Genomic DNA, 26410 nt, shown 5'->3' on the forward strand with positions numbered 1-26410 from the left:
TTAATTTATAATTATTAACACAACAAGAGATTTAAAAAGTCGTATATACTTTCCCAAAGTTTTGGAAAGGAAGCGTAGAGCCTTATTAATTGAACATTATTCACGATGTAAAGAAACGAGGAGCGACGAGCATTGCTTCAAAACACTCCGGGCGTAAAAATCGAGCAATTCTTTCAGAATCTACGCAATTTATCATCTTATGTTATGAATTATGAGCATTCAATTCAACACAAATATAATTTGGAAGGTTTATTCCATAAATAGAGCTAAGAGGTTAGTTTATATATTGATAGATCGATCTCTTACACGAATATATATTATGTCGACAGCAAGTCGATACCCTATACAAAACGGACATTTTGTGTAGTAATCAAATCATTTGGTGGTATACAGTATTGATAATAAGTATGTTGTTTTGTATCGATTTACGCGTCGAAGTTCCGTCGAGTATCATAGACATATTGCACCGCGGTTTATTTACATTATTTACAAGGCAACTATTTTGGCTGTTCTTATGAAATGACGGGTAAATTGGTGCCATCATATTAATGTAGTGAATGTAGTCACGGTTGTTCGACGAAGAAAAGAGACTAAACTGAGAAAATCGCGCCTGGTTTACACGGGCAACTAAAATTATAATTTAATAGTGACAGTATTCGCGACTAACGTAACTTGAGTACTTTAATTTCCTTTTGATTAATGTTTAATCTGGTTCATTATATTCTTACTGGCATAAGTCAAAATGTTTATGTTGGTCAAACGTCTGGTTGCTTAGGTATTACAGGGCATGAAAACTTTGCACTATCCTTGGACCCTAGTTTGAGCTTTTTTATCAATGTCGGAATTTTAAAGCTTGCTTCCATGTTTAAACGATGGACGCAAGCATGCACCAAGATTTTTGATTTTGGAGCGATTGGCGCGTAGTGACGTCGTCCTTCGTCGACGTCGATCGGAACCATACGGATTGCTCTCGGTAAAACAGTTTTCTGGCATGCATTGAGAGATTTTTGGGCAAACTATAGGCTATATCAAATCACAATTAAAGAAATTTTATCGATTTCAGTCCGCGTTTTACTAATTTAGTCCAGTCCGCGTTTTACTAATTTAGTCCAGTCCGGGTTTTATTAATTTAGTCCAGTCCGCGTTTTACCATATGCCATCGCAACAATGAATATTTTAATAATTTATACACTAGCGGTCAAAAGAACTGCTCAGACAAAAATTCATAAAAAAAAAGCAAATATAGGGGAGGGCTTCACAGGCATTTTGGATAATTCTCTAGATCTTTTCAATAATGCAATACAACCTTATACACCTCCAAGATAGTCAAGCAATGGTTTAAGGAAGAGAGAGTGACAGAAATGGATTAGACTGCACATTCAAAAGGCCTTAACGCCATTGAAAATCTGTGGGGCAATGTCAAGGGGACAGTACAAGAGATGAATTAATCCACAAAGCGTCCTAAGATGAATTTCCTTTAACTAAGATTACCACCTTAACAGAAAGTATGCCCCTTCTTGCATGTAAAGCTGTCAAAGGAGGGTCAACAAAATATTAATATTTCAAATAGCAATTATAGCATGTAATTTAGTCTATATTGATTTTACTCGTATATGTTGTTACAGGGACATGCAGTTACGCTCACGATCAGTTGAAAGCATTTTAACTTGCTTTGAGCAGTTTTTTTTTGTCCGCCAGTGTATTATAGTAGTTCGGTTATAATTTGCTATGCTAGATAATAATTTATAGTTTCAGAACAAATTATTCCAAATATTTTGTTCGAAAAATATTCAAACCTCTCAGCCCTGTAACAAAACGATTTGATAACAAGTCAATTAGTTGCTAGAGTTCAATCTGACAAAGTAAGTGATAGACTTTTAATTAAGAGAAGGGTCTGAACTATCGTTAGGTAAAGCTGTTGATTTTGTCGTTCGCATGAAGTCACTTATAGCAACAAATAGAAATTTTTCCATGGGGAATACGAAGTCAATGCCGTAAACAAAGGGCGGAAGGAAAGCGATAAAAGTCTTCGGAAGTAAACAGAACAAAGACGGCATGGTGGACAGGAGAAATTTAGACTGCAGAAATTGTGGCAGAAACCATAAGGCGAGAAAATGCCCTGCGTGTGGGTCAGAGTGCGAAGATGTGCCAATTTACATTCTTATGACAATATGCGGGCAACAATTTTTTACTTGTTTTCCTTGCGGTAAACGTTGCATTTATTTAAAGTGACTATGAATAAACCAATCACATTTAAAATACACAGCACCTATATAAAAATAGCACCTATGTAAAAATAACAGCACCTATATAAAAATAACACTTAATGTATGCTACCGAGGGAAATGGTCAGTGCTGTTTTCCCAAGAGTCTAAATCCTTCCTAATTAATTTTCTAGCTACCGCCTGGATGACCATTAATATACCTAATTTATGCGCAAAGCATTGCTTTTAGGATTAGGGAAAACGATGAGACGTAGATAACATAAATCCAAGGCTGAAGGGTGCAACAAAGGGCATAAATTGATTTTTAGATTAGCGGCAACTGCCAGGGACCCACGACCTTTGTTACCGAAAAATCATTAACTCAGTTTAATTGAAATGGCTGATAGAGTTCGAAAATGTTTTACCAAGCCTAAAGGCCCTGTTATAAGGTGCAATTTTTCCTGCAACTTGCTATGCAATTCGTCTTTTGAGAGATGTAAATTTGGCAACTACCGAACATTTGTCTTTATTTCACTCCATGGCGTTTCTTAACTTATATTTTAAAGACTCTTAACTAATTAACATCTCTTAAAAGTAGAATTGCATTGGAAATTGCAAAAAAGTTGCACCGTGCAACATAGCCTTTAGTTAGGAGCTAAATTGTATCTTTTAAAGATTCAAGGTATGGAACATCTATTTAGGATACTAACCCATCTTAACCTTCCATTGCCCAAGTCAACTAAGCCCTGAGACACTCAGCTTAAGAAAGCCACAGTGAACAATAGTCCTCCGTGGTATCTTCGAAGTTATGCAAACGAATTAGCACTAATGGCCCATGCAAGTTATTGTGGTTGGTGGCATAGGTTAATGAAAATAATCCATCTTACTATCACGCAGAAAATCTGTCCTATAACTTAGATCCCTCCCCCCCAAATTTCAACTTTCGTCAATACTAGAGCTTAACCTTCATAAGAGGTCGTTGTCTACCCTTACTTCCATATCCAAGAGATGTTCGACGGTATCCATGTCCTATTCATGAACTGCGGATGATTCAATTGACCACAATATTCTTCTGGCCAAGCATGCCTGCACGAAAGTAACCAGGCGTTTTTGGCTATAGACAAAGAGCTTTTTGGATGGAAATCCAACTGCGGATGGATATGATGGTATTATTCTCTACATTTCTTTATTGATGATGCCTTAAGGATACATGGCTTTGCAAAGAAGAAATAGTTATCATTATATACTTTGCTATCATTAAAAAATGCTTTCAATTACTACATGCGTGTTACAGGTTTACGTTTGCTATTTGCTAGTGCTAGTTACTAAATGAGGAAATGCTATACTTGAATAGATGTATGAAGGGTAAATTTTATGTTGTCCGTTAATCATAATCGTCCGTATCAATATTTGGTTCTCAACGCCCGCAATCTTTGTCCAAGTATTTTATCAATCGGTTAACGAAGTAATGACAGTTGTTCCTGAACAGCCTAAACCTGCCGTAGCGCCTACGATAATTTCGGGTCCAGGTCTCTGCATCGCTCAAGCGGCATTTGCTCGTGCCTTTACTACCCCAATTCCAGCGTATTTTACAATGACTTGGGCTCCTATTCATTTTGTAGGTTTTCGGACTTCCCAAACCCCACTCAAATATCTTTCCACGGAACATGATCAAGCTATGGCGAAGTTTCCATGGGCTTACTTGAAAAACTCGTTTTCTTCCTTTAAAGAGACTTGTTGTGCCATAAAAATAGTCACTTCGTTGACCTATAAAATGCATATTAGGTTGTTTTAGCAGAGAGTTTTCTTTTGCATATTTGTGATTTTATTTTTGTTATCAGGAAGCTTTACAAGTAAACACCGTGATTCGTTAATCTCGCGCGTTGTTTGCTTGCGCTATCAGCCAAAACTCGTAGTCGTTGGACTTTGGAGTACAAAATTCACCAAAAAACTCCTTATCATCAAATGAATGCACTATAAAATGCATCTACATGTACCTATTTATCAACGAACGCGTTTGTGACGCTGACGACGGGAATTGTAAGAATCTGCAACTACGCACAACGCAGTACATAATTATTTTCTAATAAGTTAAGCATTATAAAGTATCCTACCATTATTCCCGTATTTTGAAATAGGGTACGTGCAACTGCTTTGTCGACGGCGACGGCGACGCCAAAACCAAGATTCGATGAAAGTACATTGAATAAGAACAAAAACAAGGAGAATGAGGGCAACTGTGTGGCTTTTCATCACTTTCTCCTTCTTCAATCAGCTTTCAAGGACTAAAAAATATATCAGTTATTTTTATTGCATACAGATCCACGCAGTCTATAAAAATACCATTAAAGGCTCGCTTACACTTGCGATTTTTGCTGCGATTTTATGTGCGATTTTCTTCTTTTAACGGATGCTAACGAATAATTAGTTACGCATGCTCTGATGTATAAGAGCCCATATTTAAATATCAGTAATTAAACCACTCGTTCACATCTATTAAAAGAAGAAAATCGCGCATTCAAGTGAATTTTAGTAAATTAACCAGTTCAGGTTTTAATTGTTTATGTTTTTGTGGCCATTGCTGAGTCTGACTACACAATATTAATACGACCGAACACCGCTTTTCGTAAAAAAATAAATACGTTATCTACTGTTTTGGTCGATACGGATAGAAAATATTTCCCCTTGGTCTCAAAAAGGTCCCTCAGCCTGTGGCCTTGGGTCGTTTTTCATACCTCGGGAAAAATATTTTTATATCTGGACCTCGCAGCCGGTAAATAACATATAATTTATTTATTTAATATTACTAGAAAAAAATACAGATACATGCATGCAGCAACGCAAAGTCATTTCAAACCAAGAACACAATTATTTTACTGAACTAGCCCGACCAAATAAACTTTTATAAGAACAGAGTGTTTTAGAATTTTAGATATAGTATATTAGTAGAATTAACAGGCGAAGAGCCACTCTGTGGAAGTACTGTTAATAAACCATTATTATTATTATTATTATTATTATTATTATTATTAGTGAAAGCTGAAATCAGTCTATAGCTAATAATTATTGCTAATAATGATTTGATCGGTAAAAAATAGTCATCGGTAAAAAACATAGCCCGATCATGCTGCATTATGCCATTATAAGCAGGCACTTTATGGACACTTTCAAGCTTCAAACTAATAGTGGCGTACCCAGCCTAACGATTTAGTCATGCTTTGCCAATTTTATGTTATTATCATTACTCATTTATTTAGAAATTCATTGTTTTCACAGTGAATGAACGCCAAAATATTAGTATAGCATGACTAAATTGTCGAGCTGGTTACGCCACTGCAAACTATCAAAGCTATAGATGCTACCGACTGTCTAAGGGATCCAAATTCCCGGTGGCCACCTGTTATATATATCTTGTGAACTTTTATAGGATTGTTATTGTGATGTAAGAGCTCCGCATGCTTTCCACTTATCGCGTTTTTGATACGCACATACAGTCGGGATCAAAAGTCTGAGGCCAGTCGATAATTTTTCTTATAATTACGATAGTTTACAAAAAAAGATATCTTGTGAGTTGGAGACTGGATATGTTGATCTGTTTTGTGACTGAAGTTTCTATTCGATTAAATGAGAATCTGCGAGACCATGCAAGGGCTATTCCTGGCTACTGGAAAGGAAAATGGAAAGAAAGGAGAAGGAGAACCAGTCGGCCGTCCTTAATCAATAGGGCATGAGGACGTGAACGTCAAAGACGACGTGAAAATGGCGAATAAATGGCGTGATGGCCCAAATATTGGCATGCCACGCCGTTTTCTCGCCATTTTGACGTCGTCTTTGACCTTCACGTCCTCATACTAAATCTCCCTAATGGTGGAATAGGGCAGAACCAGTAGGGTATAACACAAATTTCACGTCTATCACGTCTTTTACGTTTGAAAACAGCTTTGACTTTTGTGGGATAGAGTGAACCAGTTTTGTTAGGATTACTGGTTCAATTCTATTCCACCATTGATTAAGGACAGTCCACTGGTTTTCTTTCTGCTTTCTTTCCATTTTCCTTTGCAGGAATGGCCCTTGGTCCTTGCTCTCGCCGATTTTCGTTCGACACATAATTATAACCTTATCTCAATTTCTTTCAATTTTTCGAGAAATCCCATCAACAGGCGCAGGTCCAGCCCAAAATCTGACCGTCTCATATAGGACTAAAAATTTTCCAATAGCGGGGAAGGGGGGGGGGCGAAAGGGCTATGGACCCTGGAAAATTTCCAAATTTTAAACTCCGAACTGACTAACATTTTCTGAGTTTTGGTTCTACCAGTGAAAAAACAAAACGCGCCAAACAAATTAAATATTCATCAAACACGGTACAATATCCTTCAGCGAATATTGTAAATCCCTGTACTTTCATAAACCTACAAAACAATTTTCAAAATTTTTGATAAGGTATTTACTGATATTTCATTCACGCTCAACATAACGTGAAATTAGCATACACAAATTATTCAAAGATTACAGCGCAAAGCAAATTTGTATCATAGTTCGATATAAAACTTAAAAGTCTTCCCTTACAAGGACATTAACTAAAATTTTCAGTATTTGTCTCTCGGGAAATAGCAGTTTAAAAATTCTCGTTGCGATTTTATAACGCGAACGAGCGAAGCCTTTCTTAATAATTCCATCATGTTGTAGCCTGAAGAGCAATATTTCCCCTGAAATATGTTCGCTTAGATTTGCTTTTGAGAAATTTCGATGGATTCATGTAGTAATGCATTCGATTCAGCCAGGATGCAGCGAAAAGACCAGTTTAACGTGTTATGTACAGTAGCGTAGCCAGCCTGTCGATTTGTCCCGCTATGTTAATACTTTTATGTTCACTGACTGTGAAAACAATAGATTTCTAAAGACATGAATAATTGTAATAACTCGAAATTTACATAGCGGGACAAAATCGTCAGGCTGGCTACGCCACTGGTTATGTATAAACTATATCCGAGTTCGAAGTCAAGAAGTATCGAACTTTAATTGTTTATCATACTTATTGCGCAATCAAAACCAGGCCACCGTGTCGCACCGTATCTCACGTGGCAAAAGCTTGCCCTACGATTGGTTTGCTACACTGCACCGTGTCCGAACGTTACTGTATTAATTTTGTACATGTGATGTTGCTACTCGGAGTCACCAACCGGGTAAGCTGAAAAATTAGCTTGACCACGGTGGGAATTGAACCCGCGACCTTTGGTTTGCTAGTCCAATGTTCTTCCAACTGAGCTACAAGGTCAAGACGGTTCGAATAGTTGATATTTCGGAACTCAGTCTAGTCCCTTCCATATCTGTGCGTCTTAAATTGATAGTGATAATGCAAAGACTCAAGTGTGTATAATATTAAATGTACATGTATGTATGTACATGTACATTTAATATACACACCTGAGTCTTTGCAAAGACTTCCCTCCCGCTTTTGCAAAGGCCCTCTCTCCTCCATCTTTGGCCCACAAAAAGAATAATACGCATCTCTTATTCAACGTAAATACCAATATACCATGAGAATAACGAGATATCTATAGGAAGCATTATAGTATCATAAAAATTACTACACAAGTTCAGATCAACAAATCAATCTCCAACTGACAAGATATCATGCATTTGTTGTAAATTATCGTAATATAAGAAAAATTATCGACTGAATTTAGACTTTTGAACCCCACTGTACACGCGCATAAAAGTCGAAATCCTTATAATTTATATGTCATATTATTTAAAAGTTAGGTTATCAAATCAAAAGAACGTAGTTTTTTCGCATTTTTGGTATCCTTTGTTGACGAATTCGTTAAATAATTAAGATATAAAAAGATTTTATTTCTTTTATAATATAACTAAAAAAAGATTTTGTATAAATATTATAATTCGATTCAATTGCAAATTCTCATTACATATTACTTCTCTTGTCAATTTTGGCGGGAAAAGTCCCTTGTTTCTATACAGTTATAACATAATATAGAAACACGCTTCGCGACCAATCAGTACGCGCCGGCGCGTACTGTAAATCTTATATCATAATAATAATTTGGAAACACGTAAAAGCGGAAAGAAGCAAAAAATAAAGCAGTGATTGCTCAAATAAAGTAAATCATAAGGTAAATACTTCCACAGTTACTTATGCAATAACTTTTACTCTATTTCATAGAAAAATCAATGTTACAAGTTGTGGTTGAATTGTGTTGTTTTGCTGGTTAAATCTTGGAATTATTAAACGTAAAAATGCAATCATATAATATATGACAATTTAAAAATTAGTCTAGTATTCACCTATAACAAACCACTTTCACTGCGCTATATAATGTAGTATACACGTACAGCATTCACCATGCCAGATGATTTTTTCAAAAGGTACAGTATATCAAAGACAAACATTTCGTTTATACAACGAAAATCTATAGTCCATGCATGCGCGTAGACTACAGGTCATGTTTTGCTTGACTTGTTGTCCAAACACTGCGTAACTTTACAATCTTTAAAATCAGCAACACAGAGTGTGTAAAAAAGCCCGCATATTTTAAAAATACGTGCAATATTGTATCACAAGTCAGTGTTGACCAGAATGTTTCGAGTGTCGAGCATCGTGTTTCATAGAGTGTCAACATATTGTTACGCCTCCAAAATCACCGTCTATGTTCTACATCTCGCAGAATATATGTGCAATCATCTCACTACATATAGGCACTCCTATTTACATATAGGCACACGCTATTTACATATAGGCACACGCTATTTACATATAAACTCATGACATCACCCCCTCCCTTAGAAATCTTCGTCTCGAAGATTTGGTTATAGTTCTGATCTAGTTAGTACCCCTTCGCGGCATGTTCTTGTTAATTGTAGATAGCACATCTCTTAACTGCCCTGAAAGGTCCTGTTCAAAGTCAGTCTGCTGGGATTTATCGTTCATATGTTCTTCTTCTGGTTCTGAATCTTTTAGCCACGTTTGTGGATGCGAACTAACGTATCTGTGCAATCTGTTTCTATGAACAACTATCGCCTTACAACGCTTTCCAGCTTGGATCCTGTACACCAAATCGTTGATCCTCTTCACCACCGTATAAGGACTTTTCCATTCAATTCATCGGAGAAAGTCCTTTTTTTCGTTGTTTTTCGATGCATCAACGTCATATTGATTTTGCATGCGTTCCATCGTGATCCGTAACCTATCTCTTGCAATGGAGTAAGCACGCTCCAAACTGTCACTTAATTGCTGCACATATTCAGCTTGGAACTCTTTGGTTTTCTCCGGAGGCAGTCCAATCATTAGATCAACAGGTATTCGGATTTCCCGCCCCATCATCAATTTAGCTGGAGTTTGTCCCGTAGACTCGTGGACAGCAGTTCTATAGGCCATCAACATGGTGTCCACATGTTTATCCCAGTCGGATTGATTTTCACTTACATACATGGAAAGTTGAGTGGCAAATGTTCTGTTTGAACGTTCCACCATGCCATCGGACTGTGGATAAGGTGTGGTTCTGGTTTTTCTTATTCCCAAATGATTACATACTTCTTTGATCAAAATTGACTCGAAATTTCTTCCCTGGTCCGCGTGTAACTCAAGGGGTATTCCAAATCTACAAAAAAATTGTCGAACCAGGACTTCTGCTACAGTTTTTGCTTCCTGGGTCTGAAGAGGATACGCCTCTGGCCACTTAGTAAAATAGTCCATTGCTACCAGCAAATATTTATTTCTCCACGTAGTCATCGGAAACGGACCCATTACATCTATCACAACACGTTCCATGGGGGTTCCGACCAAATATAACTTCAAAGGCGCCTTAGCCTTCCTCTGAGGGCCTTTCTTTGCTGGGTACTCGTCGCATCGGCTGCACCACTGTTTTACATCCGTAGCACATTGCGGCCCATAGAATCTTTCTTTCAATCGATTGACCGTCTTCTTCACTCCAAAATGACCAACGGTTTTGTTACCATGGAGCTGTTGTAAAACTTCCTCCCTTAACGTTTTTGGTACAATTAATTGCCAACGATTCAATTTTTCTCTTGGTCCTTCCCATTCACGACACAAGCACCCTTCACGAATACGTAGACTGTCCCATTGCGCCCATAACACCTTCGTTGCTTTACTGCTTGGCGCCACGATAGGCCAATCCGGGCGTTCTAAACTACATTCTAACCACTTCAACACAGGACCAACATCTCCATCGTTCCCTTGAGCATTCCAGATTTCTTCAACTGATGAACTACTCTCTGGTCTCAACAACGTTGCATCGAGAGCACTCAGCTGTCGACCACTTTGCGCGTTCACTCTGTTTTCTTCTTCCCGATGATCGCAGTAATTGCACCCGAGATCCAGACATGGCCTTCGGGACAGAGCGTCCGCATTTCCGTGTTTACTTCCACGACGATACTCGACAGTAAAGGTATATTGTTATAACTTCTCCAAGATGCAGCACTCCTACACAAAGTAGCACATTTACACCAATTAGCATTGACGACTCTGGTGGAATTGATGATGACCTGTTATTACATGAGAATGAAAATGAGGATGAAGAAATTACTGAAAATTCTCAAAAATCTACAAAGAAGACATGTCCTCTGACAAATCAAGAAAAAATTCCGCATATGGGCAGTATATAGTAAAAACCCTATCAGATCTTCAGCCTAGAGAACGTGCAGTTGCCCAGCTCAAAATAAATGAAATAATATTCCAAGCACAAGCAGGAATGTTCTCATCACAAAATTCCGCATCAACCCAGTCTCGGTCATTAGCATGCAACTACAACAACTGGGGATCCCAGCAGATTTACAATAATAATCATGGTTGTTATTCTCAAGAACATCCAGCAAATGACTCAACTAGACTTTATACTTTGTAAATTTGGGTTCACTTACTAATCTCTTTTTCATTTGGACAAATATTTGATAGAGGAAATAGTGCCAGTAACTGTTCTGTTATTTTTTTGCAAAAGTATATTAAATGTTATATTAAATGTACATTGTTAAGAAACCCATCTTTGTTTACCTTTAAATAGATATCCTTCATTGCTAGATTGACTGCCTTAGTTGTTTCTTCAACAATGGCCAAAACTGTTCTACTGCCAACTCTGTACTGCATGGATAAACTTTCAAAGGATTCTCCTAAAAAATAAGTTCAAAACTATAAAATGGATTGAATTGGGATTGGTTTAGAAAAAATTAAGGCAAGGAAAATCTAATCAGATTTGAGAATATATTTACTTATAGATAGGATACTTTTCAATTTTCCACCATAATTTTCCCAATGTCAAAATAAGACTAGATGGATCATGGACAGGTTCACAATAAATTAGGGACTATTACAACCTATTAAACACTGTATCAAAGACATACCAGTTGCAAGAAACCGAAGAGTCAATGATAATCTTTCATTAGCTGATATCGCAGGCTTCAAAATCGTATCCTGCTTTGTAATAAAAGGCTGAACCACAGCCAGGACGTCAAAGAATGACTCTTTATCAAGCCGGTGGAAAGCTCGAAACTGTAATGGGTCTTCGGCATTGAGTTCCTGCACTAAATTAGCGTACATGCCTAGTGTCTTTCTGCGTTTTATCCATGACTTGCTCCATGTTTTCCTGTTGGCTGGCCTTCTACGTCTTCGATTACGACGGAGAAGCAAGAAAGTTACCAAAATATATTCGTTAACTTCATCCTCGGAGTCTGACGTGTCCGCCATTTTGTTTAGGCGCGAAATAAATTGGCGGCAATAAGCCAATAACAACCTAGGTTGCGGGAAACACGACCTGCGCCGAAAACGCTTAAATTCTTCGCAGCGGAATTAGCGCTGCGGTATATTCTTCTAGTGTGCGGGTACATTCCGAACACTCTTTACTAATTAACATCCCTCGAAATTATAATTGCACTGCAGGTTGCAAGGAAAATTGCATAGTGTAACACCGCCTTTAGCCAAACATACATTCAATCTAGCAGCATGGATCAACATGTATATGCATAATTGAGAAATAGAAACCAATGATGCAAATAGTTTATTGTTACTTAAGATAATACTTCAGGTAATTTAAACACACCAGATCATTATCGGTTAACAGCAATCGAACCGCTATAAATTATGACTGAACCGTAGCTGCACTTCTACCGCCTCGCATGCTATAGATTTCTGGATAGTATTATACTATTGAGTTTATAGATTATAACTCGAACTTAATCTACGTATAATACCGATCGTATGAATTCTGCTGGTGTGCTGATTTCTGTTTGTTTTCGAAACTAAAGCAAAAATCTTTATTCTTTAAAATCAATAATAGTATACACATGCATGCATGTATAGGGAGGAAATTATATTTTTGAATTCCATACAACGTTTACTGCATGAAATGTGGTAAATAAGTATGCGAAACCGAAAGCAGCAAAAAATAGTGCAGTAATTGCTATAATAAAATATATAATAAGGTAAATACTTCTACAGTTACTTCTGCGATAAGTTCTACTCTATTTCATATAAAAACAATGTTAAACAAGTTGTGGTTGAATTCTGTTGTTTTGCAGGATAAATCTTGCAATTAGCCGTATTTGACTTTGAAAGGGTTAATCTGACTAACCGATTCAATGTAAAAGTGCCATCATATGACCACTAAAAAATTAATATATGGTATTCACCTATAACAAAACTCTTCACTGCAACCACGAAGGAAGATCAAGAATTCGCAATGAAAAATGTCGTTTGCGGCAGGAATAATCGAGATTAATGTTGTCAAAGAGAAAATTTTTAGCGGAATGAATTAATGTCAATTCCTATCGTCTTTTAATTGTAAGGTTGTTGCTGAAACGGAAGACGTAGCGCATGCTTCCTTTTCCGGCACTCAATGCTGTGCAAGTGCGAATGGGCACATAATTTTTTTCATTTAAGAATTTTAAGCACTAGTCCTGAGCACTACGTATATACACATGCAGCATTCACAATGCCATGGAATCTTTTTCAAAACGTACAGCAAATTATTTTCTAGTAGTGCTGTATCCCGCTCGCTGATATGTTTTCTGCAAAAATTCGACCACAATCATGCATATAAAAATGGTGTTGTATATAGCTTTGAAGACATGCAGTGTATTTTATTTTAAAGGAACATAATTGAAAATCTTTGAACATAATTCAAAACAACCGGGAAAATGAAGTTTGGGACTTTTCGTGGAGAACCTCAAGCCGGTTATAAGCAGCTGTCATCGCCAATTTTAAGTCGAGGGTATAGTTTATGCATGTTCTCCTCCCAATTCATAGGGAAGCTCGTACGCGGAAATGGGTATTATACATGAGTCAGTTCGGTGAATAATTCACCGGAAGACGGAAAGAAAAACATTGACGCCTTGCAATGTTGATATCAAAATTAAATAATCAGGCACGTTGTTCACAAACAAACAAGGTGAATGAAACAATTACAAAACCGCTGCCACTTATAGCCAGGGAAGAGTAGAATGAAGCTAAGTGCATGCAGTCAAAACATATTAATCTTAAGCAGGTCCTTTTTACAAAAGCATACATAAATTAGTGCTCAGTAAAATATTAAACAAATTATACTGAAATAGAACGAATGTTTAATATTAGAAAGACATGCCTTCAACTCGTTTGCTTCATATCTTGACATTGTCTCAGTCGCGAACAGGAATAAACTCTATAATTGCAGAATGTAAATAATGTCACTTAGTTCATTGTCACTACATGACAATTAATTTAAGTATCTTCAATGGATCGCTGCTCTTCTAATACAGCTCATGTTTACAAGCACACGATGCAAAATAGGTCTTGTAAAATCAGGAAAGAGAAACCTTCTGGCTCGTTATAGATGTACTTGGCACATTATTATGGACAAATATACCGATCAAACAGTGACAGACACATTTAATTTAAAAGCGATTATAAAATTAATGGACTTAAATGATGATCGCTATTTTGCTGAAAGGGAAGAAGATAAATTGATATAATTATGCAGCTAGGAAAACAGTATTATACACACTTCAAATTCAAGCCAGGAACAGTTGATGGAAAAATGAGTATGAGCAGGAATCGAACCTACGCTTTTGCGATGCCGGTACAATGCTATTGCCACTGAGCTACAGAGGTAGTTGACAAGAGCAAGCGTGGTTAATGTGTATAGATAGATTATACTAATTTGCATTCAACTTTCAACAATTATGACCATTAACATTTACTATAAAATACATATAGCAAAGTACACCTAAAAATTCCGTTGCCCTGGATGTTGCCCACTTTTTGCCGGCCTCTGGATCAATAGAACAGGGGTTTTGCAACGTTTTGATGATCGAATTACTTACCTTGGGTGTTACTACGTTCTCCCAACTGGCTGCGTTCAAATGTGTATGTCAGCTTTGTATGGTTTAACTGCCTTATGAGGAACACGAAAGACAATATCTTTAACAAAATCTCTTGGTATATTACACGCTAATTGATCAACAATCTGAATGGAAATGTTCGTAAGAATGTGAGCGATTTTATAAGCTCGTTGAGAGAACACGGCCAACATTTTGAGCAATATATTTTTAAATTTGAAGACTGCAGAAATACCCAAGGGAAAAGATTCGGTTACCAAAACGTTTCTAAACAGCTGTTCTATATCCATATCCATCTAGAATTCTAATCTTAGTCAAGACCCACGCTTGGTCAGTAATATAAACAAACTGTCAGGCATTTAAATTCTACCAATTGCATGACTTTGTGTGCCCAAGTATTAATACTGTTTTCCTATATGATTTTTGGCACTTCACTCGATGCAGGTATATTCTAGTGGTTTAAATTAAGGGTCTTCATTTCGAGTGGTATTATACACACTTCAAATGTGTATAATACCACTCGAAATTAAGACACTTTAAACCACTAGAATATTCCTGCATCGAGTAAAGTGTCAAAAATCATTATTGATTTACCCTCACCTATTCCCGGCATTACCTAATATACAAATAACATGTCGCAAATTTCTGGTAATGATATATTAAAGCCAGCATTATACAACGAAAATCCAGCCCAAATAAGTATAGGGTATAGGTCTAGTTTTCCTTTCCTTGTAGTCTAACACTGCGTAACTTTACACATGCTGTCGGTATAAAAATAACGCGAATCAATTATTAGAATCAACAATACAGGGTGCGTGAAAAAGTCCGCATATTCTGTAGCTACAATACGTGCATTTTCGCAGCACAAGTCAGTGTTGACCATTGACATTTGAAAGAAAGAGGAAAGACCACTTAGCATGAAGTCCATCAATAGGCAATAGCGTAATCAATATTATTATGTAGATATTACAATCATGTTTCATAGAATGTCAACATAGTCCAGTAATCCCACTTAAGCTGGAATGCTGATCTCTGTTATATAATTATATCTTTGCAATTCGAAACTAAAGCAAAACTTTTATACTTTAAAATCAATAACTTATATAGGCTAGGGTGGAAGTTATTTCGTGTAGAATTTCAACTAATTTCATTGTTATATTTTTGAATTGGATACAACTTTTATTGAAAACCAGCCATAATAAAACAAATAATGCAGTTATTTGCAAGCCACCGCTAACTGTGAAGTTTTTATCACGTTAGCTTACGTTCAAACTTTTGGGTTTAACCGGAAACTTTGAATGTTAAACTCTAAACCAACCAGGTTTCACTGTGATATTTCGACAGTTGAGCGGAAACTGTCAAAACTGTCGAACTATCACAGTGTAACGTGATTGGTTTAGTTGGTTTATAGTTTAACATTTTGACGTTTCCGGTTAAACCCAAAAGTTTGAAACGTAAACAAACGTCATAAAAACTTGCAAATAGCTGTAAGGTAAATACTTCCACAAAAACTTCTACTCTATATTTCTTAGAAAATGCAAAGTTACAAATTGCGTTGAATTGGTTGGCTGAATTCCGTTAGCCTATATTGCTCCTTGAATATTGGAATTATATAGCTATTGCCTGGAATGGATTAATCTGACCAGTATAACGTACATTAAACGGGAAAATGCAATCATATTACCATTTAAAAATTAATATAGTATTCACATATAACAAACCTCTTCAATGCAACCACGAAGAAAGATGAAGAATTCGCAATGAAAATGTCGTTTGCGGCAGGAATAATCGAGATTAATGTTGTCAACGAGAAAATTTTTAGCGGAATGAATTAATGTCAATTCTTAACGTCTTTTAATTGTAAGGTTGTTGCTGAGACGGAAGACGTAGCGCATGTTTCCTTTTCCGGCACTCGATGCTGTGCAAATACGAATGGGAACATGATTTTTTCATTTAAGAATTTTAAGCACTACGTATATACACAGCATTCACAGTGCGAGGGAATCTTTTTCAAAACGTACAGCATATTATTTTCTAGCATCGCTGTTGGCCGCTCGATGAAAGGTTTTCTGCGAAAATTAGACCACAAATATGCATTTAAAAATGGTGTTGTATAGCTTTGAAGACATGCAGTGTCTTTAAATTAACATAATTGAAAATTTTGTGTACAACCAGGCAAATGAAGTTCCATGGGGACTTTTCGTGGAGATCTTCAAACCGGTTAAAGTGCCTATATCACTTGTGGGATCTTTACGGATTTAAATAGAGCTTGAAAAATTAGTTTATAAGTTCTACAACCCTTTTTGATATAATTAAATAGTTTCGAAAATACGTCGGTTGGGGGGACTGGGACTCAGGAATGATTTGCAAACACGCCGTCTTTTATAATGTAAACATGAAGAGTTTCACTGGCGATATAGTTTGCGCTTTTCAAGAAAAAAATGCGGGAACGGTGCGTTGTGTATGGCTGTAGCAACTGGGCGAGTTTTTCTCAAAATATTTTGCGTTATTGGAAGATCGAAGTAAAATTACAATTGATTATATTATATTTGACAAGAACTCGGTTCCTGAGTCCCAGGCCCCCGAGCACGACGGAAATTTAGGCAAATCGTCATGTTTAGATGTAAATATTTCCGAAACTATTTAACTATATCAAAAAGGGTTGAAGAACTTATAAACTAATTTTTCAAGCTCTATTCAAATCCGTAAAGATCCCACAAGTGATATAGGCACTTTAAACGCAGCTGGCACTGCCAATTTTAGGTCGAGGATATGATTTATGTTCTCCTCCCAATCCACCCTTTTCGAGGTTGACCTGCAGGGGGTAACACGTGTGCTCAGATGCGCACTTTTCGGACAAACAAACATGTAGTCATTGTATATAATACACTGAATTTTGAGTCAAATTACGAAACATAAATGCGCATAAACCTCCACTAAGAAAAGTTATTACGATACAAGCATGGATTTTACTCTGGAACCAAAAAATTTTAAAGAAATGTGTCTCTCCGACTTGAAAGATTATCTACAAGCGAGAGGAGTTACAGTTACCGGGCATCTTAAACCTGCGTTAGTCGAAATCGCTTCGTCTGTTGAGAAAATGATGATTCCAAGATTTAAAAATAACCGTACATGGCATAGAAATTGATGATCCGATGTCTGGGTCTCACAAATACGTAAACGATTTCATTGAGTCACCACCATTTGGTTTATTCGACATATTTAACCACCTCATATACAACTCTACTGAGTATGATAAACAAGGTCTAGCTGCTTACAAAGCATTCGATGATTATCGCTTGTTTGAAGAGGGCTATGTAGAATCTTTGTTGACCGAGCCATTGCCAAGTGCAGGGGTACATTTATATGTTGGCAAAGTTCGACCCAGCATGAAGAAAACCGATGATGTAGGAGGAAAGGCCTTTTACGACCTGTGGTTTATTTTAGATGGCAAAGGTGCAAATAGGGGCACTGTATTGAAAGCATGGTGTGCATGTAAAGGGGGTAGAGATGGAGGCTGTAAGCACATTTCAGCAGCGATGTATTCCCTTGAAAACCTTCTGAATACCCGCTCTACAGAAAGTGTTACCAGTGGGCCTTGCCAGTGGGTGAAAAGACCAACCTCATCAAGCAAACCTTGTGAAGTGAAAGATTTAAAAATTGGTAAATGTATTTCCCTGCCATTTAAGAAACAGACTAGGGCTAATGATAAAACTTCAGTTAAGCGTAAACAACTTTCCAAAAGGGCAAGAAAGTCACAATCACTTTCCTCTCCCAGAAAAAAGAAGAGAACACAACATATTTTCTCAGAAAACATAGATATGGATGTCAGGAATGAGAGAAACAGGTGCAACCCATCACCCGAATCCCTCAAAAAGTTTGTTTCAGCAATATCAGGAGAACATGTTGCTAAGCCACCAACAATACTCCCTCTTTTAATGTGTCTTTCTAAAAACACTGAGTGCTCTACAGACTGCAGCATTTCTCATAACGGTGCAATAAAATCCAACCCAAATACAAATGGAAACATCAGTATTATGAAAGAAAAGTTAATGCACTATAGCAGTAAAGAAGAGGTCATATCATATTTTGGCAGTCCAGATGAAACAACAATGATGACTTTGGAAGAAATTAATTTTATAAACACTCAAACTAATGATCAATGGAAATGCAAAGAGTGGTATGTCCAAAAAGCAGGTATTATTACTGCTTCGAAGGCTAAAAGAGTAAATGACTTGCAAACAAGCTTAGAGAGTTGTCCAAACAAAGATGTAAACAAGCTTGTAAATGAAATAGCTAATCCCAATGTTCCATCATACATTCGTCGACATCCTGACCAACCCCAAAACCCACGTGACTGGGGTCTGAAGCATGAAGCTACTGCACGGAAAGGTTACAGGCAGGTTAAAGAAAAGCAGCACCACAAGTTAAAGCTTGAGTCTAGAGGACTCATGATTTCAAAGAATAAGCCATTCCTTGGGGCTAGTGTTGATGACCTTCGTCATTGTGAATGTGAAAAGGAATGCCCTGTAGCTGTTGTGGAATATAAATGCCCATGAAAGCACAAAGATATTTCCCCTAAGCAAGCTTTTCTGACTCCTGAAGTAGGTGGGCAACAGAAAGGCAAACATTTTACATTGAAGAGAAATTGCCAATATTACTTCCAAGTACAGTTGCAGATGTTTGTATATCAGTTATGTTTGTGTGACTTTGTTGTATGGACGAAGCATGGCATATTTTCAGTCGAAATCCCATTTGATGAAGTATTTATTTTGTCAGTTGTTGAAAGGCTTCAAAAATTTTGGGTAAATCATGTTTTACCTTTTATGATGCTTCAGAATGGATTACAAAGTAAGTAATTTTTATATATTTTATCATATGTAATTAACTACATACATGAATAATGCAAATATGGTTAGGCACTGTATATATAAGTTGACATACTAAAGAGAGGACTAAACTTTTTTTTACTACGTTTTACAGGTGAGAAACTCCCTGATTTAGGAACCAGTAGTGCTATGAAACTAGATGAGGACACCAGTACTGGTGTCTGTGGTGATACTGTTGACCCTCCTAAGATTACTGTGTCAGGCTGCACCATCTACCAAACATGCATAGATGGTCTTGAGGCAAACACAATGTTAAATGACAACATTGTTAATTACTTGATAGGGTAAGCTCGTATTTATCTGAATGGTATTTAATGGTATCTGTGTAATATATGTACCTTTTATGAACATCTTTAGGGAAGCTCAATGTATTTTTCCAGTCCTGAGTACTTTTTTGGTACACAGTATTATGTGGTGAACAAGAAGGAAATATAAAGAAAATCAGGTATTTATTGTATTTATTCTGTAGTCTGTCAAGTATGTTAATGAATTGTTGAATAGAAAATGTTTTAACTCTTTCAGAGAGCAGAGGAATAGACAGGCTGAGCAATTCTTTTCACCAGAAATTTTAGAGGAGGATTATATTTTTATTCCTATCAATAGGAGGTAAGGAGGTTAATGTAAATTATGTTTTATTATTTAATTTGTGCTGTTATGTTCATTCTAGTAATTCAAATTTTATAGACACCATTGGCTTCTGGCTGTGATCACACCTTGGTAATTGTTTTAAAATGACATATGGTTTCTCTCATTTTAATTGTACAAAATTTCAACATCATTTATTTGCTTTCTTTTTCTAATTTATAGGCATGTGATGTTACTGGATTCATTAACTAATAACATTGGTAATCGGAAAAAAGAATTTAGTATCATCTTTAGGTAATAGAAAATATTAAACATTCACCATGCATACAATATATAACTAGGCATAATGCAAGCTTTTATGCTACCCTATAATCTGATGGTATTTTTTGTCATTCAAGCCACCTCCAATATTTAGTTGAGAAACACCACATGATGGATAAACACCTAAAGCTGAAACATTTGATGTTGAAGGTATTTATTTGAATTGAAAGTCAATGCTTTAAGTAGCACTGTTCATCGAGTCGCACCAAATATTAGTTTACTCAATCAATAGCTTGTAAAATCTCACAGTGGTAAACCATGAATTTTGAGTTTGTCAAATTTTATAACTATCAGGTTCCTCAACAACGACCAGGAAGCAATAATTGCGGGATATATGTTGCAAAATATGTTCAACACTTTTTGCAGGTACTGCATGTACATTAAACATTACAAATTTAGGTTATAATCTTACTCAGACATTAATACTTGATTTTTGAAAATAGGATTTGGATATTTATGAGAATGATCCTGCGGAATATGTCGCCAAAGAACATGGTTGGTTTAATCATGAAGATGCTGGAAAAACCAGGGTGGAAACAAAGTCTTTTTTGCAAAACCTTTTCAATGTGCAGCTGTGGAAAATAAGATTTAATAAATAAACTTTAAATATTAACAAAATCAGTTAATTGTCATCATTTGTAGCAATAGCACTTGGTTCCAAATTAACCAATGCAGTACAAACTTTGATAATAGAGTTTATATATGGTTTAAGCGATAGAGAAATCACTCCTCGTAAAATGCAAAAGCATTTAAGCTTTCGTATTAACCTTTCCACATGAACACGTGGCTTTGCTATCCTCCTGGTGACTGTAGATGACTTGGCAGATATATTTCCTTTTTTCATCAAAGGTGGTGCAATAAGTCGTGTCTGATGGATAGCCAACAAATCTTGGATGTTAAAGCCTTTGTCAGCCATTACAACATCACCAGGGTTCAAATATTCCAAAAATCCAGACTTTTTCACTATTTCCTTATCACTTATGCTGCCAGTAAAGAGGTTGGACACAAAGTTGAAATGTGGGATGGGAGATATTCCAACAAGAACTTTAAAAGTGTTCCTCGCTTTGTAATTACTGTAGGTAGATCTTTGTGCTGCAATTTTGAAAGGCTTTTCAATATAGATCTCAGTGCAGTCAATAATACATCTAAGACCTGGAAATGCTCTGAAGGCTTTTGGCATCTTTATATCTTTCATTTCTTCCAATGTGGAAAACGGTAGAAGAAATTTCAGCTCATCTTTCAGAAACAATATCCACGAAATAAATATTTTTGTCACAGTTGCTGGAGAGATACCATACAAGTTGGCAAGCATTATTATGCTTGGTTTTCGTCTTAGTCTAACAAGGGTCAAAATTAGCTGATCCTGGATAGGCACCTTACTAAGTGCCATCTTCACCTGAAATTATGACAACCATATTTAAAATTTTGATAAGATTTATTGCATTTATATCAGCCTTTATCATACTGCACCTTCATATACTTTGCTGTTAAGCCATCTTTGTTGGTTGTTCTTGAGCCTTTCCATGTACTGATACCTGCTGCTTTCTCCTTAAGTAGGTCATAAAGGGCAATCAAAACTTTAACATCAAGTCCTGCAAAATAAAAGTCCATCGACAAATAAGTAGAGAATAATACATTTGTGAAGCACGAGCATTCAAGAATCACAATGTGGGTAAAATGTACACAAAATACAGTATTTTAAATACCTGTATAATGAAAACAATAATTAGGATTTTTCACTGTTTCAATAAATAAACCCCTTCTCATTATATCTTTGTTCTTTAACATCTGTTCTGTGTATGGAATGCTGTTCATTTCAATATTCGTCTATAAATAAACAGTTCAGCATATTTTCAAAGGGTGATCAACAGAAGTTGTTCGGTTTGTCAGCTATATACGTTAACCTATTGGTGGTATACTGTATGTTTTAATATTTTTACCTGACTACCACTTTCTGTCATGATAATTTCTGTTGAATCATCTTTGTAAGACGGAATTTCAGAAGGTTCAATGCCCGATTCCATTTCCATTGACTCTGATAATAGTGTAAGGGCTTCGGCGACTTGAAGTTCCTCGTTCGTCTTTCCCAAAGATGAATTAGATGAAGACAGGTTAATCATGGCTTTTGCAGCTGATTTTTCATCTCTCTTACTTATTTTATTACATTTATTCGTCCTTTGAGATGGTGGCTTTCTCTTGTTGTTTAACCGCTTTATCTAAAAATAATATAGACGAGAATATATTAAATATGCAAAATAGACTTTTTATGCAAATATAAAATAGATTAAAATTTATTACGTCCAACCTTTTCTCGGTTTGCGGTTGCCGGTATTGGATCGGGATTGTCTTGAGTTGGTCCGTTACTTCCAACAAAGTGAATTCCACAAATATAACTGTCTTTCTTACAAACGAAATGGTCGCCACGACAGCATGCATTTATCCAACGCTTTCTTCGTTCTTCTTCCTTTTTTAGCGACGGAAAACTGTAAAATTGTATGCTCTTGCCCTCTTTATTGAATAATCTTTCAGGGTAACGTGTATCGCTATTGCAAGTGCCCCAAGCACAGCGTTTAACCATCTTCAAAGTTATATTTATAACTATATACAGTATGACCGAAAGGCGAAAGTACGAATGATGTTTGTTTGTTTGTCCGAAAAGTGCGCATCAGAGCACACGTGTTACCCCCTGCAGGTCAACCTCGAAAAGGGTGGATTCATAGGGAAGTTCGTACGCGGAAATGGATATTATGCATGAGTCACTTCTGTGAATTATTATGGTTCACCGGAAGACGGAAAAGGAAAACATCGACGCCTTGCGATGTTGATATCATAATTATACAAAGCAGGTACGTTGTTTGCAAACAAACAAGGTAAATGAAACAATTAAAAACCGTTGTCACTTATAGCGAAGGCAGAGGAGAATGAAGCTAAGTGCATGCATGCATGCAGTCAAAACATAGTATATATCAATTTTATGCAGGTCTTTTTTAAAAGAGCATACATGCATTTCAGTACACTTTCACTGAAATAGAACGAATGTTTAATATTAGAAAGACATGCCTTCAACTCGTTTGCTTTATATCTTGACATTGTCTCAGTCGTGAACAGGCATAAACTCTATAATTGCAGAGTGTAAATAATGTCACTTAGTTCATTGTCACTACATGACAATTTAAATATCTTCAATGGTACACGATGCAAAACAGGTCTTGTAAAATCAGGAAAGAGAAACACATAACAACCTTTTGGCTCGTTATAGATATACTTGGAACATTATTATGGACAAATATACCGATCAGACACATTTAATTTAAAAGCGATTATAAATAGACTTAAATTATTATCGCTATTTTGCTGAAAGGGAAGAAGATAAATTGATATAATTATGCAGCTAGGAAAACAGTAATACGGCCAAAATTTTGGCAAATATATTTTTAAATTTGGCAGACTGCAGAAATACCCGAGGGAAAAGACTCGGTTACCAAATTAAACGTTTCTAAACAGCTGTTGTCTTGTTATATTATACACGCCAATTGATCAAAAATCTGAATTAAAATGTTCGTAAGAATGTGAGCGATTTAATAAGCTCGTTGAGAGAACACGGCCAAAATTTTGAGCAATATATTTTTAAATTTGGCAGACTGCAGAAATACCCAAGGGAAAAGATTCGGTTACCAAAACGTTTCTAAAAAGCTGATCTATGTTTATATCCATCTAGAATTCTAATCTTAGTCAAAACCTACGCTTAATTGGTCAGTAATATAAACAAACCGTCGGTGATTTGTGTTCCTGAATCCTGATATAATTCCAGATTTTTTCTGCAGTCACTCAAAAGGCAGTTCAACCATACAAAGCGTATTATACACATTTGAACGCAATCAGTTGGCAGAACGTATAGAAACACGCAAGGTAAGTAATATGATCATCAAAACGTGGCAAAACCTCTGTTGATCTAGAAGTCGGCAAACAGTTGGCAACATCCTGGGCAACGGCATTTTTAAGTGTTGTACTTTGCTATATGTATTTTATAGTAAAAGTTAAAAGTCATAATTGTTGAAAGTTGAATGCAAATTAGTTTATTGACCCAGACATCCATCTGCAAGAGAAGATAGCTTTAGTTGGCTGCTAGACTACATCTCCTGCAGGAGATAACTATTTATATAATAACTATAGTGAAACACGCAATGTGATTGGTCAATAGCCGTGCAGGATCAGACAATCCTGCACGCGTTTTAGACAATCCTGCACGCGAAATTTAATTTTAATAAAGTTAACCGTTGTTTCACTACAGTTATTTTATAAAACAATTACCAAATGATTTTCCGTGCAGGATTGCGTGATCCATGCACTTGGGATGTTGCTCGACTTTCGGAAAGCGTGAAAATACACTCGCCTACGGCTCGTGTATTTTCACGCTTTCCGAAAGTCTCGCAACATCCCGCGTGCATGGATCACGCAATCCTGCACGGAAAATCATTTGGTATTCCTTTAATGAAATAGCTGGAAGTTTCTAACTAGCACACAGTCATAAACAAAAAATAGCAATTGTTGCAGGATTTTCATTCTGGTTAAAAATAATGATCTCCTAGATTGTCGAGTTATTTTACACATTACATATTGGTATATTATGGTGAACATTGGTACAGTATTTATTGTTAAACACAGAAACATGTTGGGGTATACAAATGAAAGACATACTGTGAGGCAAATCAATGTAAATGAGCTGGCCCAGTTAGCATGCATATCAAGTATTTGAAATATACATACTGTATCACATTTATAAAAACATAGAAACATGCGCATACATATATTTTAATGTCAATGGAAAATATACCAGCTTATTGTACTCAGCAGATAGAATAAAATTCCAAAGCTTAAACCAACGGACTTACTGTGAACATTTTGTCCCCCAAGCGACGGTAAATCCGAACTTGAAGATGCTATTGTAAGGATAATTTTATCATCAGAATATGATAGCGGTCGATGGATATTATTATTAGCATATTTAAGAGCAACACGAAAGATTCACTGACAGTCTACTCAAAAAACGTACTAAATATTATATAAAATGCAACCAAGTTCTGTAAAAAAATATTACCGTCAAATGAAAACTTCTTTAGCCATTGCTCCAGGTCATCCATATGGCCACAAACCACCAAAAACGCAAGAATGCACGAGTAAAACGCTGCAGAAAAGCTCGATTTGTCAGAAATCGTATTTCTGGCAAAAATATTTGCACTCTCTGCCAGGCGCTCCATTTCTCCGTTGCGTCCTCTCCAAAATTCCTTGCGCGCTCGCTCTGCGTAACCACTGTTCTATATAAAAGCCTGTAGTGTTCCTATTTATTTTATTCAAAGCGCCTGGGAACGAGGCTGACCATCTACCTCACCACAATCTCCATCTCCTACCCCACTACAATATCCACCACCTGCCACCTTGTCAGTGTCTTTGCTTAGGCTATCGAAGCAACACCAGAGCAAGCAAATTAAAATGACGCCAATTGAAAGGACGATAAAAATTAAAATTTCAGCTTTACGCAATTATAACTAAAACGAATGTTCGGATATCAGATTTGCAACAGTTGATAATGTTATAACATCGGTCCACGTGCGGCTGGAATTAATCTTTTTATGAAGTGTAAACTTGGATGCTGTCTTGTCGATATAACTTTCCCCTGGGAAGTCTTTTAACTAAAACTCGAATTCCCTAGTCTGAATCACCGCACTGTTCCTTTCCTACGTCTGTTTGCGTCAATATGTTGAACAGGAACTTCCTTATCACCCTGAATGTGCGTGTATCCTTACTCAATCATTATATTTCCCCAGTTTAGAAATGTTATATTACTGACTAAGTTTGACTAAACACATAAGAATATGAATATGTACGGTTTCGGTATTAGATGCGTAAACATGCATGTTCAGTAAACGCGCAATGCGGCAACCTAACCTACCCACGCTATGTTCTCTACAAAAAGCACATCGCGAGTTTCTATGAGTATTATTGCGAGCTTCAGCAGTTCAGAGTATCGGCTCACCCCAGCAGCAACTCTGCTATAGGCCGCAGTTTTTGTTA

General features: G+C 36.5%; 1 protein-coding gene, 1 long non-coding RNA gene, 1 other non-coding gene and 1 pseudogene across 4 annotated transcripts; 1 reads left to right on the forward strand and 3 right to left on the reverse strand.

Annotated features, from left to right (window-relative positions):
* Nucleotides 1-3390: 3390 nt before the first annotated feature.
* Nucleotides 3391-16353, reverse strand: LOC114515689. 2 transcript variants are annotated; one of them, XR_003686232.1, is made up of 3 exons: nucleotides 16265-16353; nucleotides 4319-4489; nucleotides 3391-3971 (listed from the first exon to the last, which is right to left on the reverse strand). It is a non-coding gene; the product is annotated as an uncharacterized LOC114515689 (long non-coding RNA). The 2 variants fall into 2 exon arrangements; XR_003686231.1 differs by lacking the exon at nucleotides 16265-16353 and adding an exon at nucleotides 12861-12949.
* Trnaa-agc lies at nucleotides 7407-7479 on the reverse strand. Its single transcript has one exon. It is a non-coding gene; the product is annotated as a tRNA-Ala (tRNA).
* A 1152-nt stretch (nucleotides 16354-17505) lies between the features above and the next one.
* Nucleotides 17506-19102, forward strand: LOC114545223 (annotated as a pseudogene).
* Nucleotides 19103-20960: 1858 nt separating this feature from the next.
* Nucleotides 20961-22916, reverse strand: LOC114545224. The gene is made up of 5 exons (XM_028563509.1): nucleotides 22644-22916; nucleotides 22279-22554; nucleotides 22096-22165; nucleotides 21809-21930; nucleotides 20961-21734 (listed from the first exon to the last, which is right to left on the reverse strand). Exons 1-5 carry the CDS (start codon nucleotides 22914-22916, stop codon nucleotides 20961-20963), a joined length of 1515 nt encoding a protein of 504 aa, XP_028419310.1.
* Nucleotides 22917-26410: the final 3494 nt, after the last annotated feature.

This window comes from Dendronephthya gigantea, unplaced genomic scaffold (assembly GCF_004324835.1).
Source record: "Dendronephthya gigantea isolate DGI-Jeju-01 unplaced genomic scaffold, DenGig_1.0 000004F, whole genome shotgun sequence".
Classification (NCBI taxonomy): domain Eukaryota; kingdom Metazoa; phylum Cnidaria; class Anthozoa; order Malacalcyonacea; family Nephtheidae; genus Dendronephthya; species Dendronephthya gigantea.